Source organism: Bombina bombina, chromosome 6, assembly GCF_027579735.1.
Source record: "Bombina bombina isolate aBomBom1 chromosome 6, aBomBom1.pri, whole genome shotgun sequence".
Taxonomy (NCBI): domain Eukaryota; kingdom Metazoa; phylum Chordata; class Amphibia; order Anura; family Bombinatoridae; genus Bombina; species Bombina bombina.
Genome location: NC_069504.1, coordinates 945307719 through 945322203, shown reverse-complemented (window position 1 = coordinate 945322203; position 14485 = coordinate 945307719). Strand labels below are relative to the sequence as shown.

Sequence of the window (14485 nt, the reverse complement as noted above, 5' to 3'; positions counted from 1 at the left end):
TGGGTTGTTTTTAGATTAGGGTTTGGGCTTTTTTAAAATAGCTGAATGCCTTTTTCAGGGCAATGAAAAAGATCTGTAATTTAGTTTTTTTAATTGGTAGTTATTTTAATTTTAGTATAATAGTTTAGTATAATAGTTATGTTAGGTTAATTGTTAGTTTAATCTTAGGTTTTTTTAATTTCACAGGTAAGATAGGGATATTGTAATTTTAATTTAAAGTTAGGGGGTGATAGGTTTAGGGGTTAATTGTTTACTCTAATAGTGGTGATGTTTGGGGGCTGGCAGTTTAGGGGTTAATAGGTTTAGTTATGGCGGTGTCAGGGAGTGGCAAAATAGGGATTAATAACTTTATTATAGTGGCAGGGATGTTGGTGGGTGGCAGATTAGGGGTTAAATAGTTTTAAATAGTGTTTGCGATGCGGGAGGGTGGTGGTTTAGAGGTGAATAGGTAGTTTATGGGTGTTAGTGTACTTTGTAACAGTTTCGTTATGAGTTTTGTGAAACATTTTTGTTGTGCAAAACTCATATTTTCTGCTTTCAGATAGTAGAATGGATTGTGTCGATATAGGCTGTAACGCAAGCATTTTAGCCTCACCGCACAACCTGTAATACCGGCGCTATGGAAATCCCATTTTTTTGAGTGCGGTATTGACATTGCATTAGAGGCTAAAATGCTTGCGGTATAGCTATACCGACAAGACTCGTAATGGCTCCATTACTGTTTTTACGCTGAAATGTCAATTCTTTTTAGCATTAAAAACGTAACGCAAAACTTGTCGAAATCTAGGTGTTAGACAGTTTTGGATATTGGTAATATACACCGATCTCAAATAATGTTAAAGGGACAGTCTAGTCCAAAATAAACTTTTATGATTCAGATAGAGAATGTAATTTTAAACCATTTTCCAATTTACTCTTATCACCAATTTTGCTTTGTTCTCTTGGTATTCTTAGTTGAAAGCTAAACCTAGGAGGTTCATATGCAAATTTCTAAGCCATTGAAGGCCGCCTCTTCTCTCAGGGCATTTTGACAGTTTTTCACCACTAGAGGGTGTTAGTTCATGTTTGTCATATAGATTACACTGTGCTCATGCAGGTGGAGATCCAGTGAGCCAGTTTTGATTGGCTAAATTGGAAGTCTGTCAAAAGAACTGAAATAAGGGGGCAGTTTGCAGAGGCTTAGATACAAGGAAATCACAGAGGTAAAAACTGTATTTATATAACTGTGTTGGTTATGCAAAACTGGGAAATGGGTAATAAGGGGATTATCTATCTTTTTAAACCATAAAAATTCTCGTGTAGACTGTCCCTTTAAGAAAGGGAAGTGAAAATTTTCACTGATTTGCTATTCATTTTACAAAGGAATTACAAAGCTGCCATTTTCCATGCATTCACTAATTTGCAATAATAAACTGAATGACAAAATAAAGTTGTTCAATCGTTCACAAATGAACAAAATGCTCTATTTGTTATTTTGTTTTTTGTTAATGGAAATAAAAGAATGCTGAATACAATTCCAGCTTTTTATTTGTTTGCAAAATGAAAATCAATGTAACAAAAATTTGACTGTATCTAGTAAGAGTTTCTACATGCCCTTCTTAAATTCAATATGTAAAACCAATCTTATAATACATTATGTTACCAACTATTACATCTTCCTTGTCTGAAGTTATAACATTTAATTAAGCATTGAAACATTTTAACTGTAAATAAATAAAAAAAGATGACATTTAAAAACTAATTTCTGAAAGTGACATTGGTGCAAACTTCATACCATTTTCACCTTCTTTTTTTTTTAACAAGGAAGAGGCAATTTATAGAACGGTTTTTCAAAGATAGTGCATTGATTTTTCTTTTAGGGTCAATGAAGAAATCAAGTTATTCCAGTAGAGAATAAATGGCAGTAATTTGCGACATAACATCAACTCAATCACTTAATTATGTAGTTTTGAGGCAGACAGATGTGCACACATTTTAAAAATGCATTATTAAATAAAGAAAAATTCAGGGTAAACATATGTTCTATCTTTATAATTCATTCAGCACACTAAGGGCAAAATAGATGTTAATCAAGGAAAAGTGCAAATAATGAGAGCTTCAATGTCAAATGCAATGATGTGTACATCTGTTTTCTTGAAACCTGATTGTTATGTATGTTGCCAACATATCACTCTTCTATGGTACCATCAATTACAAGAAAAATATACTATAACGGAAAAGATACAGGATTGTCTTATTATCAGACACAGATAACACATTTTAAATCCTTATGGGTTTCTAAATCATTGAATCCCAAACAAAAATATAAAATACAACAGGATAAACATTCTAATTAAACATACCATTTTCATTCTACATAAATATGATGCAAATTATTTACTAAACAGTGGTGCTTACGATTTGATTTGATTAGCACTCAAGCTTACAGGCTTACATTTAATTCTATGAAGTTGTGTACCATATTTCATATATATATATATATATATATATATATATATATATATATATATATATATATATATATATATATATATATATATTTAATCTATACCAGAATTTAAAAAGCATCTCTATATATAAAATGAAGATATTTTACCTCACAATTTCCTCAGCCCAGCAGAGTAAGTTCTGTGTAAAAAGTTATACTCGGCTGCTCCCAGCTGCAGGTAAAAAAATTAAAAAAATGAAGAAATGAACAGCAGCCAATCAGCATCAGCAGTGCTGAGGTCATGAACTCTTACTGTGATCTCATGAGATTTGACTTAACTCTCATGAGATTTCATAGTAAGCTTCCTTTACCTGATTGGTGAAATAATATGAGAGTGCACGAAGCTCATCCTTTCAGTTGTCCCGGGACAGACACACTAAAATGCTGCTTAGAAATCCTTTACAATGGGAGGTGGCTACTGAGGAACTTTTGAGGTAAAATATCTTTCTTTTTTACATAGAGATGTTCAGGAGATATTTTCTAATCAGCTTTTACAGCTATGCTGCATCACTTTCAAGTGTTTAAACATTTGGGTATTATGGCCCTTTAATTTTAAAGGGTTCCAATGTATATGTCTATATGCGTGTACATATGTATTTATGTGTTCATATGTGTATATATGTCTGTAAATACATATATACACACATAAATACATATGTACATGCATATAAATATACCCACTTCCTGTCCGCCAACTCCTTGCTTGACCTGTCCGCCCAAAACACTCAACTGAGACTGCCCTTACCAAGGTCACAAACGATCTTATTGGCCACTACTCTATACTCATCTTACTTGACCTCTCAGCTGCCTTCGACACAGTTGACCACCCCCTCCTCCTACAGACCCTTAGCTCTTTTGGCCTCTGTGACACTGCTCTTTCCTGGATTCACTCCTATCTTTCTCACAGGTCTTTTTCTGTGTCATTTGCCGGTGACTTCTCCTCTCCTATGCCTCTGTCTGTTGGAGTACCTCAAGGATCTGTTCTGGGTCCTCTACTCTTCTCCATCTATACTTCTTCGCTGGGTAAACTTATCAACAGTTATGGCTTCAAATATCACCTCTATGCTGACGTCACCCAGATCTACCTCTCCACCCCTGCTCTCTCTCCCTCTGTCCTCTCTCATGTCAGCAACTGCTTATCTGGTATTTCTTCCTGGATGGCCTCTCACCACCTAAAGATTAACATGTCCAAGACTGAGCTCCTTCTTATCCCCCCCTCAAGCTCTACGCCGACTTCTGACTTCTCTATCCCTGTTGACGGCATCACCATTTCCCCATCGCCCCAAGTCCGCTGCCTCGGAGTCACACTTGACTCAAACCTATCCTTCGTCCCCCATATCCAATCGCTTTCTACATCCTGCCGCAATCATCTACGCAATATTTCCAAAATTCGCCCTTTTCTGAGCGCTGACACCACAAGGCAAATAATCCACTCCCTTGTTATCTCCCGACTTGACTACTGCAATAACCTACTCGCTGGCCTTCATCTTTCCCGCCTCTCCCCCCTTCAATGCATCCTAAATGCCTCTGCCAGGCTGATCCACCTTTCCCGTCGATCTGTATCTGCTGCACCTCTCTGTGAGTCCCTTCATTGGCTCCCCATTCACAGCAGAATTTAATTCAAAATTCTCACCCTTACATACAAAACTCTCACCAACGCTGCTCCCCTCTACATATCCTCTCTAATACACAAGTATAATCCAGCCCGTCCACTAAGATCCAACAATGACCTGCTCCTTGCATCCGCAACTATCACCTCCTCTCATGCTAGACTGCAGGACTTCTGTCGTGCAGCACCTACCCTCTGGAACACTCTCCCTCATGCTGTCAGGCTTTGCCCTAATCTTTCTTCCTTTAAATGCTCCCTGAAGACTTTTCTGTTCAGGGAAGCCTACCACCCAACTCAATAATAAATTAATTTCACCTACCTAACATTTCCCTCATCTAACTCTGTATTAACATCCTTCTCAATCTTGCAGTCGTCACCTCCTGTTTCTCAACCTCCTACCCTTCTAGATTGTAAGTTCCCACGGGAATAGGGCCCTCAATCCCTCCTGTATTTGTTTGTAAATTTTGTCCTGTATCTTACAAGTCTTGTATTGTTTTATTTAAATAATTTGTATCCATGGACAGCGCTGCAGAATATGTTGGCGCTTGATAAATAAAGTATAATAATAATAATAATAATAAATAATATATATATATATATATATATATATGTATTTAGACATATTTAGAAATGTATATGTATGTACCTGTTTCTCCATGTTAAAGCCATTTAAACACCTGAGACCTCATATATTTTAACTTTATTGTGCATTGTTTTTAAATAATGTTTATTAAATAGTGTTATTATGAGTGTAACTGAACTTTTAATGTATTTTTGATGTGTTTTGTGCAACGTTTGAATTTTTCAAAACAGTTAACCAGAGCTCTGAGGATGTGGTAATCATTCTAGAATAAATTGCATTTGTGCTCACGTGTTTGCGTTTACTTTAAACTGGTAATACGAGCGCTAAACCCAACATGCACAAACACCCGCGATAAACTCCATTTCGCTTGTGTCTAACTTTAAGCGTGCCAATCATAATCCGGCACTATATGTAGAATAAGTTACAGCATCAAGATAAGATAAACCCAAGTGTCACTCCTTGCAAATTACATGCATAGGGTCACTCTTGTAGCTCAATTTTCTAAAGGGTGCCCATTGTTAAAAATTCTGAAATCATATTCATTGCACTAGATTCATAGATACTCGCTATGCTACTTAGGGATCTCTTTGTTGAGGGGAGATCATGTTTAAATTTATTGAGGCTCATTTCATTTGTTTTTTTCTAGCTTATCGCCAGTGGGCTTTCCTTTCATTAGCATCACTAGTGTTTTTAAATAGCTTAATACATGATATAGCTCACATAAACCTACTAGAGATGTAGACAAATAATAGCTACAACTACAACACGCTGAAAATTTTTTTTTTTTTTTTTTAATAACATGGGATTTCGACATGCATGCAGTTGTTAAATATTTGCATGGCAGACCCACTGGATAGATCATAATTTGTCTAGACTGTTAGAAGCCAAAAAAGTGCTGACCATGGGTGTTCTGCGTCCATTTCAAGTTGTGATCAGGATTTTTCTCTAAAAAACACTCGATTGCCCATGGGAAGTATCTTGTCTAATAGTCATGCCTCACTAATTCACAATGTTGTCTCATTTTTATTTTCTGGAATTTGTGTGTTTTTTTTCCTGTTCTATTTGTTAAAGATAACTAATTTATAGAGTGATTTTATTTTCACTTTGTTTTGCAATATTTTTAAAATATTTTTAGCAATATCCTTGACAGTGGAAGTCATTCTATGAGGCGGGAAATTCATTTGCGAGATAGAAACAGCTCCATTGATTTCAATGGAGCAATCTCAGACACTAATTGTTCTTACACGGGGATGGTACAAATCTGTTTGACTTCCAGGATTTTCAAGGAGCTGTTTTGCAGCAAGTTTTTTTTCAGGTTTAATTAAAAACAAATTCAGTCTAAGCCATGCGAATGTGCTATTTCAAATCTCTCTAATATTTATTAGTGATAAAAAGGGAAAAAAATATCTATAGTCAAGATATATACACAGTGTGCTATGATTGTTAACTGTAGTGTAACACCTAGGGCTCCATTTATCAAGCTGCATATGCAGTTTTGGAGGCTCTTCATTGCAAGTTCGCATAAGTGAGCCTACATCCAATAGTTAAGCAGCAGAAGCCATCAGTCCACAGCTTTAAAACCTGTACACCAACTCTTAAAGGCACAATCTAGTCCAAACAAAAACTTTCATTGTTCAGATGGGGCATGTAATTTTTTAAAAAAATCAAATTTACATCTATCCCCAATTTTGCTTTGTTCTCTTGGTATTCTTAGTTAAAAGCTAAAACTAGAAGGTTCATATGAAAATTTCTAAGCCCTTGAAGGCCGCCTCTCATCTCAGGGCATTTTGACAGTTTTTCACCACTAGAGGGTGTTAGTTTATGTGTTTCATATAGATAACACTGTGCTCACGCACGTGGAGTTCTTAGGAGCCAGCACTAATTGGCTAAAATGGAAGTCTGTCAAAAGAACTGAAATAAGGGGCAGTTTGCAGAGGCTTAGATACAAGATAATTACAGAGGTAAAAAAAAGGGAATTAATATAACTGTCTTGGTTATGCAAAACTAGGGAATGGGTAATAAAGCGATTGTCTTTTAAAATAATAAATATTCTGGTGTAGAATGTCCCTTTAACTTGAAGATTAAAATCACCCCAGACAAGTTCGGCCAGGGTGATTTTCAGTCTCTACTCATGCCTACAGATGCTTGTGCAATGTTAAATGCAGGCAGCGCATTGCTGCCCACTTTCTGCAATCCAAGATGGACAGGTTCACGGAAGCAAACCTTGTCTGTCTAGGAACAAAACAAAAAGACACAGAGCGCATCCCACTCTAAGTGTAACACCATTTTATTTTGACAACCATTCAAAGCGTGTAAATTGCACATACGATGTAAAAAAAGTTTAAAAGCAAAATCACCAAGTCCAAGTCCGTTTCGCCAGATACTGGGGGTGTATTCTCCATCAACTCGTTGTCTCGATCCTCAGGTAAGCTTCCGGAAAGCCGTAGGGGGACTCGCCGTGTCGAGGGATACTCCGTGTTCAGCACTGGCGTTTCAGTTACCGAGAGGAGGTGTTGATGCCGCCTCAACGCGTTTCCTCAGGCTACGACCTGACTTTTTCAAGAGGATATATCGGACTGAGTAGTTGTAGTCCCTTTTAAAAAGCCCGGGTTGGGCGCGCCTCCCAATGGAGTGATATCCTTGGCTGTGAGTCATCAAAGACCTTAGGACAAGGCTAACACACATGTTACATCGGTCCGGTCATTTGCGTAGAAGCCACTATATTAAATGCATATAAAATACATGTAAAATACATTTTTATAAAAAATAACATGTTTAATTAAAATTGTGTTAACTAAAAACATACATTTCATAAAAAATTCATACACAGTAGACAACATTTAAAACCACTGTAAAGACCATGTTGCAGTGTGTTTTGTATTCAATTAACAGGACATAGTATAAGGTTACAAGATATTTTCCTCATATGTAACACATTAAGGGAATGGTGCACCCACGAGTTTATACTCATTATAAAAGACCAAACTAAGATCAAATCAACCATTTGATCAATTGATATAAAATCGACAGATAAATAAGTGAATAAATTCTTGTGTATGATGAGCAGGGAACAATCTGTATAATTAGGTACATATATCTCTCTAAAAAAAAAAATACAGAACAAGGATGGATGATTCAAGTAGCAAATTCATTCTATTTAAGACTTTACATAATGGCCTCTAGTTATGAAAGTCTGGCGGACCTGATACGCCAGTGCGGAGCAGGTCCGGCAGACTTTGCTGAATACGGCGAGCCATACGCTCGCCGTATTCATCATTGCACCAGCAGCTCACAAGAGCTGCTGGTGCAACGCCGCCCCCTGCAGACTTGCGGCCAATAGGCCGCCAGCAGGAGGGTGTCAATCAACCTGATCGTACGCGATCGGGTTATATTGTTGCGATGTCTGTCCACCTGCTCAGAGCAGGCGGACAGGTTATGGAGCAGCGGTCTTTGTGACCGCTGCTTCATAACTGCTGTTTCTGGCGAGTCTAATGACTCACCAGAAACACGGGGCATCAAGCTCCATACGGAGCTTGATACATATGCCCCAAAGTCTTGTAGATCTAAGTCGATGTTAAGGTCATTCTTACTAGAAGTGTTTAAGGTTTGGAGTTCGTGAATCCAATATGTTTCATGTTGTCTAAGACTCCTAAGCCTAAATTTGCAGCTATTGGGGGGCAATCCAATCTAACACCATGACACGGCGAGTCCCCCTACGGATTTCCAGAAGCTTACCTGAGGATCGAGCCAATGAGGTGACAGAGAATACACCTCCAGTATCCGGCGAAACAGACTTGGACTTGGTGATTTTGCTTTTAAACTTTTTTTACATTGTACATGCAATTTACACCCTTTGAATGCTTGTCAAAATAAAACGGTGTTACACTTAGAGTGGGATGCGCTCTGTGTCTTCTTTTGTTTTGTAGCCACTTTCAAGATCAGGATCACAGCCCTGTGTCTAACTCTGGAGAAGCAGCCACTCGCTACACCGCATCTGGGAAGTATTTTTATCCCTATAACCACTGTGTTTGTTCAATGATTGATTCTGTACCATATCTTAACATACCAATATCATTTATTTTGACTACAGATTTGTACTAATCATTGCATTGTAGTGTCTGTTATAACAATCTTTGCATCGTCTGTTAATTTCCACCGAGTATAGAGTTATCACATTCTCCTTAATGCATCTATCTTGGCAAAATATATAGTATAAGCAAATACCTTTACCTTGAGAAAATACTTAACATCAGTGGATCCTATAAGAAACATTGTATGAGCTGGTATAGGACTCTAATAAGGTTATTTGATTTAATCTGAGAAGCGCAGCTTTGTGTTTTATTTTCTTGTACTTGTCTGTCTGGGCTTTGATCAATTAAGCTCTTAATGTTTTTATTAAAATAGAATATTCTGTATTAATATTATTTACATAAGCCAATTTATTGTTTTATTTATAAATTGTTGATGCACTTTTATTAGGCAATATCTATTATTAAATTGACTATAAATAACACTCACACACACATTGATTCAATTATCTCAAAAACACTTCACAATATATTGCAAAACTGTAAATGGCTGCACCTGTAGTTACAATGAGAAAACCTTGCAAGTATATTTGTATTCTCAAAATAAGGTACAATGCATTTCAAGTTTGCATCATTTTGCATCCCTGCAACAAGGAGGTTCGATGTCTAATTGTTCTGTAATACAAGTCTACTTCTAATTGAAAAAAAAAAAAATCCCACAAAAAAATATTATTCAGAAAAATATGCTAGAAGTAAATTATAAGTATATTGTTTGTGCATCATTTTTACTCTTTTTTTTCTCTTTGTGCAGCCGAAAAAGGTAAAGGATCCTCTTATAAAGAAGAACAACACGTATGCTTCAGCAACAGCAAACTACCCTCCTATTGCTCGTGACCCTGGTCTGGCAACCATTGCTAAAAGTGCAACATTAGAGCCAAAAGATATTGAACCAAAACCAAAGCCTGCAGAACCCAAGAAAACTTTCAACAGTGTCAGCAAAATTGACCGGTTATCAAGAATAGCATTTCCACTTCTATTTGGAATCTTTAATTTAGTCTACTGGGCAACATATCTTAATCGGGAGCCAGCTATTAAAGCACCAACTCCACCTCAATAACCTCTCAACTCGTATGTTCATGTTCTGTCTTTTGCACTGGGAATTGCTTCCAGTCTCTAAAATGGAACAATTCCCATTTGCCATATTGCCTCTGTCTTAAGGAAACTAAAGGTTTGCTTATGAAATATAGTACAAAAGAGGAAATCTACTGTATGCTTGGTGCCATGATTCAGATGTGGTGTGTATACAGTACAGAAGGCATTTGAAAATTCTTATTATTAGACTGATACTAAAGACTAGGTCTCAAGATAGAGTATATCAGTTAGCATGTTGGTGAAGTACCTAGCAGTTAGAAATGTGTCCAGTACACCATGTTATCAGTTTATAGTTTACATGGAAATGTGTAAAATCTTTTACATATAAACATACAGATTCTGTTGTTAGTAATGCAGTACTGTATTGTTTTGGAAAAAGATAATTAGATTTAAACATACCTACATAGACTCCAGCTATGTCATGGTGTTCATTCCAGAATATTTAAAGAAAAGTGATCTTATTAAAAGCAACACATTTTCTACTTTAAGAATGTGATTACTATATAAATGTAGGTGCGTGTGTGTGTGTGTGTATATATATATATATATATATACACATACATACACATACATATACACGCACACACACACACAAATGTTTACATCTCATCAAAAACAGGGACATTGAGATCACTGCACAGTTAATTAACAAATCTACTTCTGAAAACAAAACATATCCTGAAAGCAATTATAAATGTACTCAGCATTACAACTGTTAAGAGATGCTTATTGTCACTCATTTTTTTCCACTAACAGAAATTGCCCGTATTGAACATTGACTTTGATTAAAGTAAAGTGATTGGAAGGCATTTTTTGTAGATGTCTCCTGCTATACTCTACCAAGGCAATACACATATCAGTAAACAAAATCATAGAGCTAAACCCACTTTCTGAATGCTGTATATTGTTGGTGCATCAATGCAATGTATGCTATAAATAAACACACACCAGTATTTACTTATTTGTTGCTGAAAAAGGAAATGGTTGTGCAAAGTACTATACCTACTTTCCAGCCATTTTATAAGTGTTATCATATGATTACAACTGTGGGTATATATTTTAAAGGGAAAAACAACATATTACAAGCTGCTTCAACCATATATTGACTCTATATTGCACAAAACTATTATGTTTATTATAATGCATTTAGTCTGAGTTTGTTATATAACATATATTTTGTAGAATAAACTTTTACAGTAGGTAATTTGCATTCGGCTTAACCTATTCTTGCAGAATTCACTTTCTGAATTAAAAAGGAGCTATATAAAGATATACTAGATCACAGCTATATTCAACCATGTTTGAAAATGCTTCTAAACAGTTATTATCATATTTCCAGCATGTTAAAATATTTTTGTTGGTTACAAAACTCATTAATGAGCAAAGCATAATAATAATTGATTATAGCTTTGTGTTAAGTTAAAATCTTTAGGTTTTAGTTTTTTAATATTTAAATTGCTTGCTGTTTAATAGTTATAATTTTTACATGATAATGTGCGTCTCTGTTTTCTGTATAATTCAGCACCCAGAAAGAAAAAGAAAAATACCTGATGCAATTAATCAGTGAAAAATTTCCAGTTATGAACATTTATTTGTACTTTATACAATCTAAAAAAAGACATAGTATACAATTCAACTGTGTTATTGTTTACTGATTTGATATAAGAAGGTTTTCATTGACAAATACAGTCTGTCAAAAGTTTGCGTTTCTTGCATTTTAATGGGACATTGTAAAAAATAAATAGCTATAGCTACAGAGAACCTCACTCTTTAATATAATACTTTAGAACTTTGAGTGGGTGTAAGATATGACAGAATTTAAGAAACATAAACCCACTTTCCCAAATTTTGGCCAAAATTATTATACAGCCTCTGCTCGGGGGAGCCGCATTTATCATTAAAAACACATAATTAAGTATGTGGCTTTACCCAGAATGTTAAAGTTTTACTATTGAATTAATATGACCCTGTTTTTGAAAATGTGTTCCTTCAAACTTAGGCAAAGCTACAGCCATATAATCAGTTTATTCAAATTGTAATTAATATTGCCTTAATTGGCTCTAATTGTAAAAATACCTACTATGATTATACAGGGCTAGTTAGGCAGTAAACTATTGATGCAACATGCAGTGTATTTGCTCTTGTTTGTATCTCAAAGTATGCAAGATATGCAAGACAGACTAATACATTTCTCCAGAATATCAGGGAGGGGGTGACTTTATTTACTTTGAATCAAACTTATCATATGAATGTTTAGAGCTGGTAATTGATTACTGCAATGTCCCTTCATTAATGGTAACTGATACTAAAATGTACTATGTCGGGGAAAATGTTTTATATGTTAAGGTGCCACTTAAATTGTCTCTACAAAGAGAACTCTAAAAGCTCTTTATTGAAAATAATTTTTACTTTGATGGCTTTTCATGACAAATCTCCCCACCAAGCTTTGTGACAAACATTCATTTTGACAACACAGTATAAAGAAAAATATGTTTCGGAAACTGAATACATTCTTCTATAAATTAACAAAAAGTCTATATACGTTTATAATAGACTATGTTTTTCGAGCCACATTGTACTGAGGACTTTTATCCAACCATAACTCATTGTTAATGCTTTCAATCAAATGACTTGTAATAAAGAGTTTATTAAAACTTAAACCAGTCGATAACTGATGTTGACAAGGCATGAATGAAGCATATATCAAGGTTTTATGTAATATTTGGTGAACAAAGCCACTTGAACATAAAGCAATACAAAGGTTGAGGAAAGCACACAGCAGGAGTTACTATGCTTTAAATGAACAATCAATAAAAGAGAAAGGACAGAGGCACATATAGAGCGCTCACTTAAAAAGTGTACACTGGTAGCAATGATCCCTGTAACATGCGCGGCAGCGCAGTGATTCTGCATGCCCCGCGCATAGAGACAGACAGGCTGCTCATGACAGGGGGTAGTGATAGCCTTGCATCACTTAGTGCGCCAGACACTGCACACACAGGTCGCAGCCACACCACATGGAGAATGTGTCTCCTGAGGTGAGAGCAACAGCCTCTGAACCTCGTAAGAGGTAAGTTTCTGGGGACACCTGACACTAACTACCATGTTGTAATTACTGCTTAGTGCCAAAAGTTGCCGACCTCCTCCCACTTCTTTCCGTTTGTGTGTAAATTAGCCTTTTACAATAAGTGAGGCAGAAGAAGCAGTTCAGTTCCCCTTTCACAAAGCCACACGGTAGCCCCAGGAGATATGGAGAATATGGAGAGAGGCTCAGATTGCAGGAGCCAAAACTGGTTAATAATCAGTGGCAGAATCCTGTTCTTCCTAAGATGCTGCAGTGTAGAACAGCTAACTAGGAGACTGCAGCAAAAATACCACAAGCTGCACTGCTACCAAAAAAAAACTAATAACTTTTATTCTTCCATCATTAAAATCAGCATTAATCTATATATATATATATATATATATATATATATATACACACACACACAGTATATAGATAGATAGATAGATAGATAGATAGATAGATAGATAGATAGATATAGATATATACATACAGTATATATAATAATATATATATACATATACACAATAAATATATATATATATATATATATATATATATACACATATATACAGTGTATATATATATGTATACATATATACAGTGTATATATATATATATATATATATATATATTCATTAGAAATAGGCAAAGGCACTCACCGTTTGAACAGGAATGTCAATTTAATAATATGACGTTTCGGGGTGGTGCCCCTTCATCAGACAGACAATGACATATATTATTAAATTGACATTCTTATTCATACGGGAGTGCCTTTGCCTTTTTCTAATGAAGTGTGTATGTTACTTGCCCGGAGCACCCCGGTAGCTGCTGATTTGTGCTTTCTCAAAGTGTGCCAACCCCTGCTTTCATAACGATATATATATATATATATATATATATATATATATATATATATAATACAGTGTTTTAAATTGTAATTAGTCCTGGAAAAGCCTAAAGGACTATATAGGACAAACTTACTAGGGACAACCCTGCAACATAAAAATATCCTATAGAACTAGATTTTAGCAGTGTTCATATGAAATGTGTACAACCTGACAACATTTAATTATATGTATATATATATATATATATATATATATGTATGTAAATGTATGATGTATATATATACACACACACACACACATATATATATACTGTATATATATATATATATATATATATATATATATATATATATATATATAAATATAATAGTGCCGCACACAAGCGGTATCGAGCCTGGACACAGAAAAAAATTATTGCCCATAAGGAAAAATAATTAGAGGGAACTTTGCTGGCAAGGGACCATTTATCAGGATATATTAAAACTTAACATTTATTATAACAAACATAAAAAAATAATACAATATAAAATATTAAAATCCAAAGTGGAGAGAGAATCCCAGCAGTACAAGGAGTCAAATAATGTACAATTAGAATAGCACCAGAGACGCAATCATGGAGCAATTCACATTGATTGTCCCATTGTGTGTGCAGAACCAAAAAACTATCTATGTAAAGAGGATACAATCCCCTAAAGGATGAATACATGTAC

The 14485-nt window shown here is 35.3% G+C and overlaps 1 protein-coding gene across 1 annotated transcript in view; it reads left to right on the top strand.

The window, feature by feature from the left end:
* Positions 1-11113, top strand: part of GABRA1 (gamma-aminobutyric acid type A receptor subunit alpha1) — a 324076-nt gene extending 312963 nt beyond the window's left edge. The window contains exon 10 of the mRNA XM_053718584.1: positions 9520-11113. Within this exon, the coding sequence (XP_053574559.1) occupies positions 9520-9825 (306 nt within the window). The 3' untranslated portion in view covers positions 9826-11113. The remainder of the gene's footprint in view (positions 1-9519) is intronic.
* The last annotated feature ends 3372 nt before the right edge of the window (positions 11114-14485 follow it).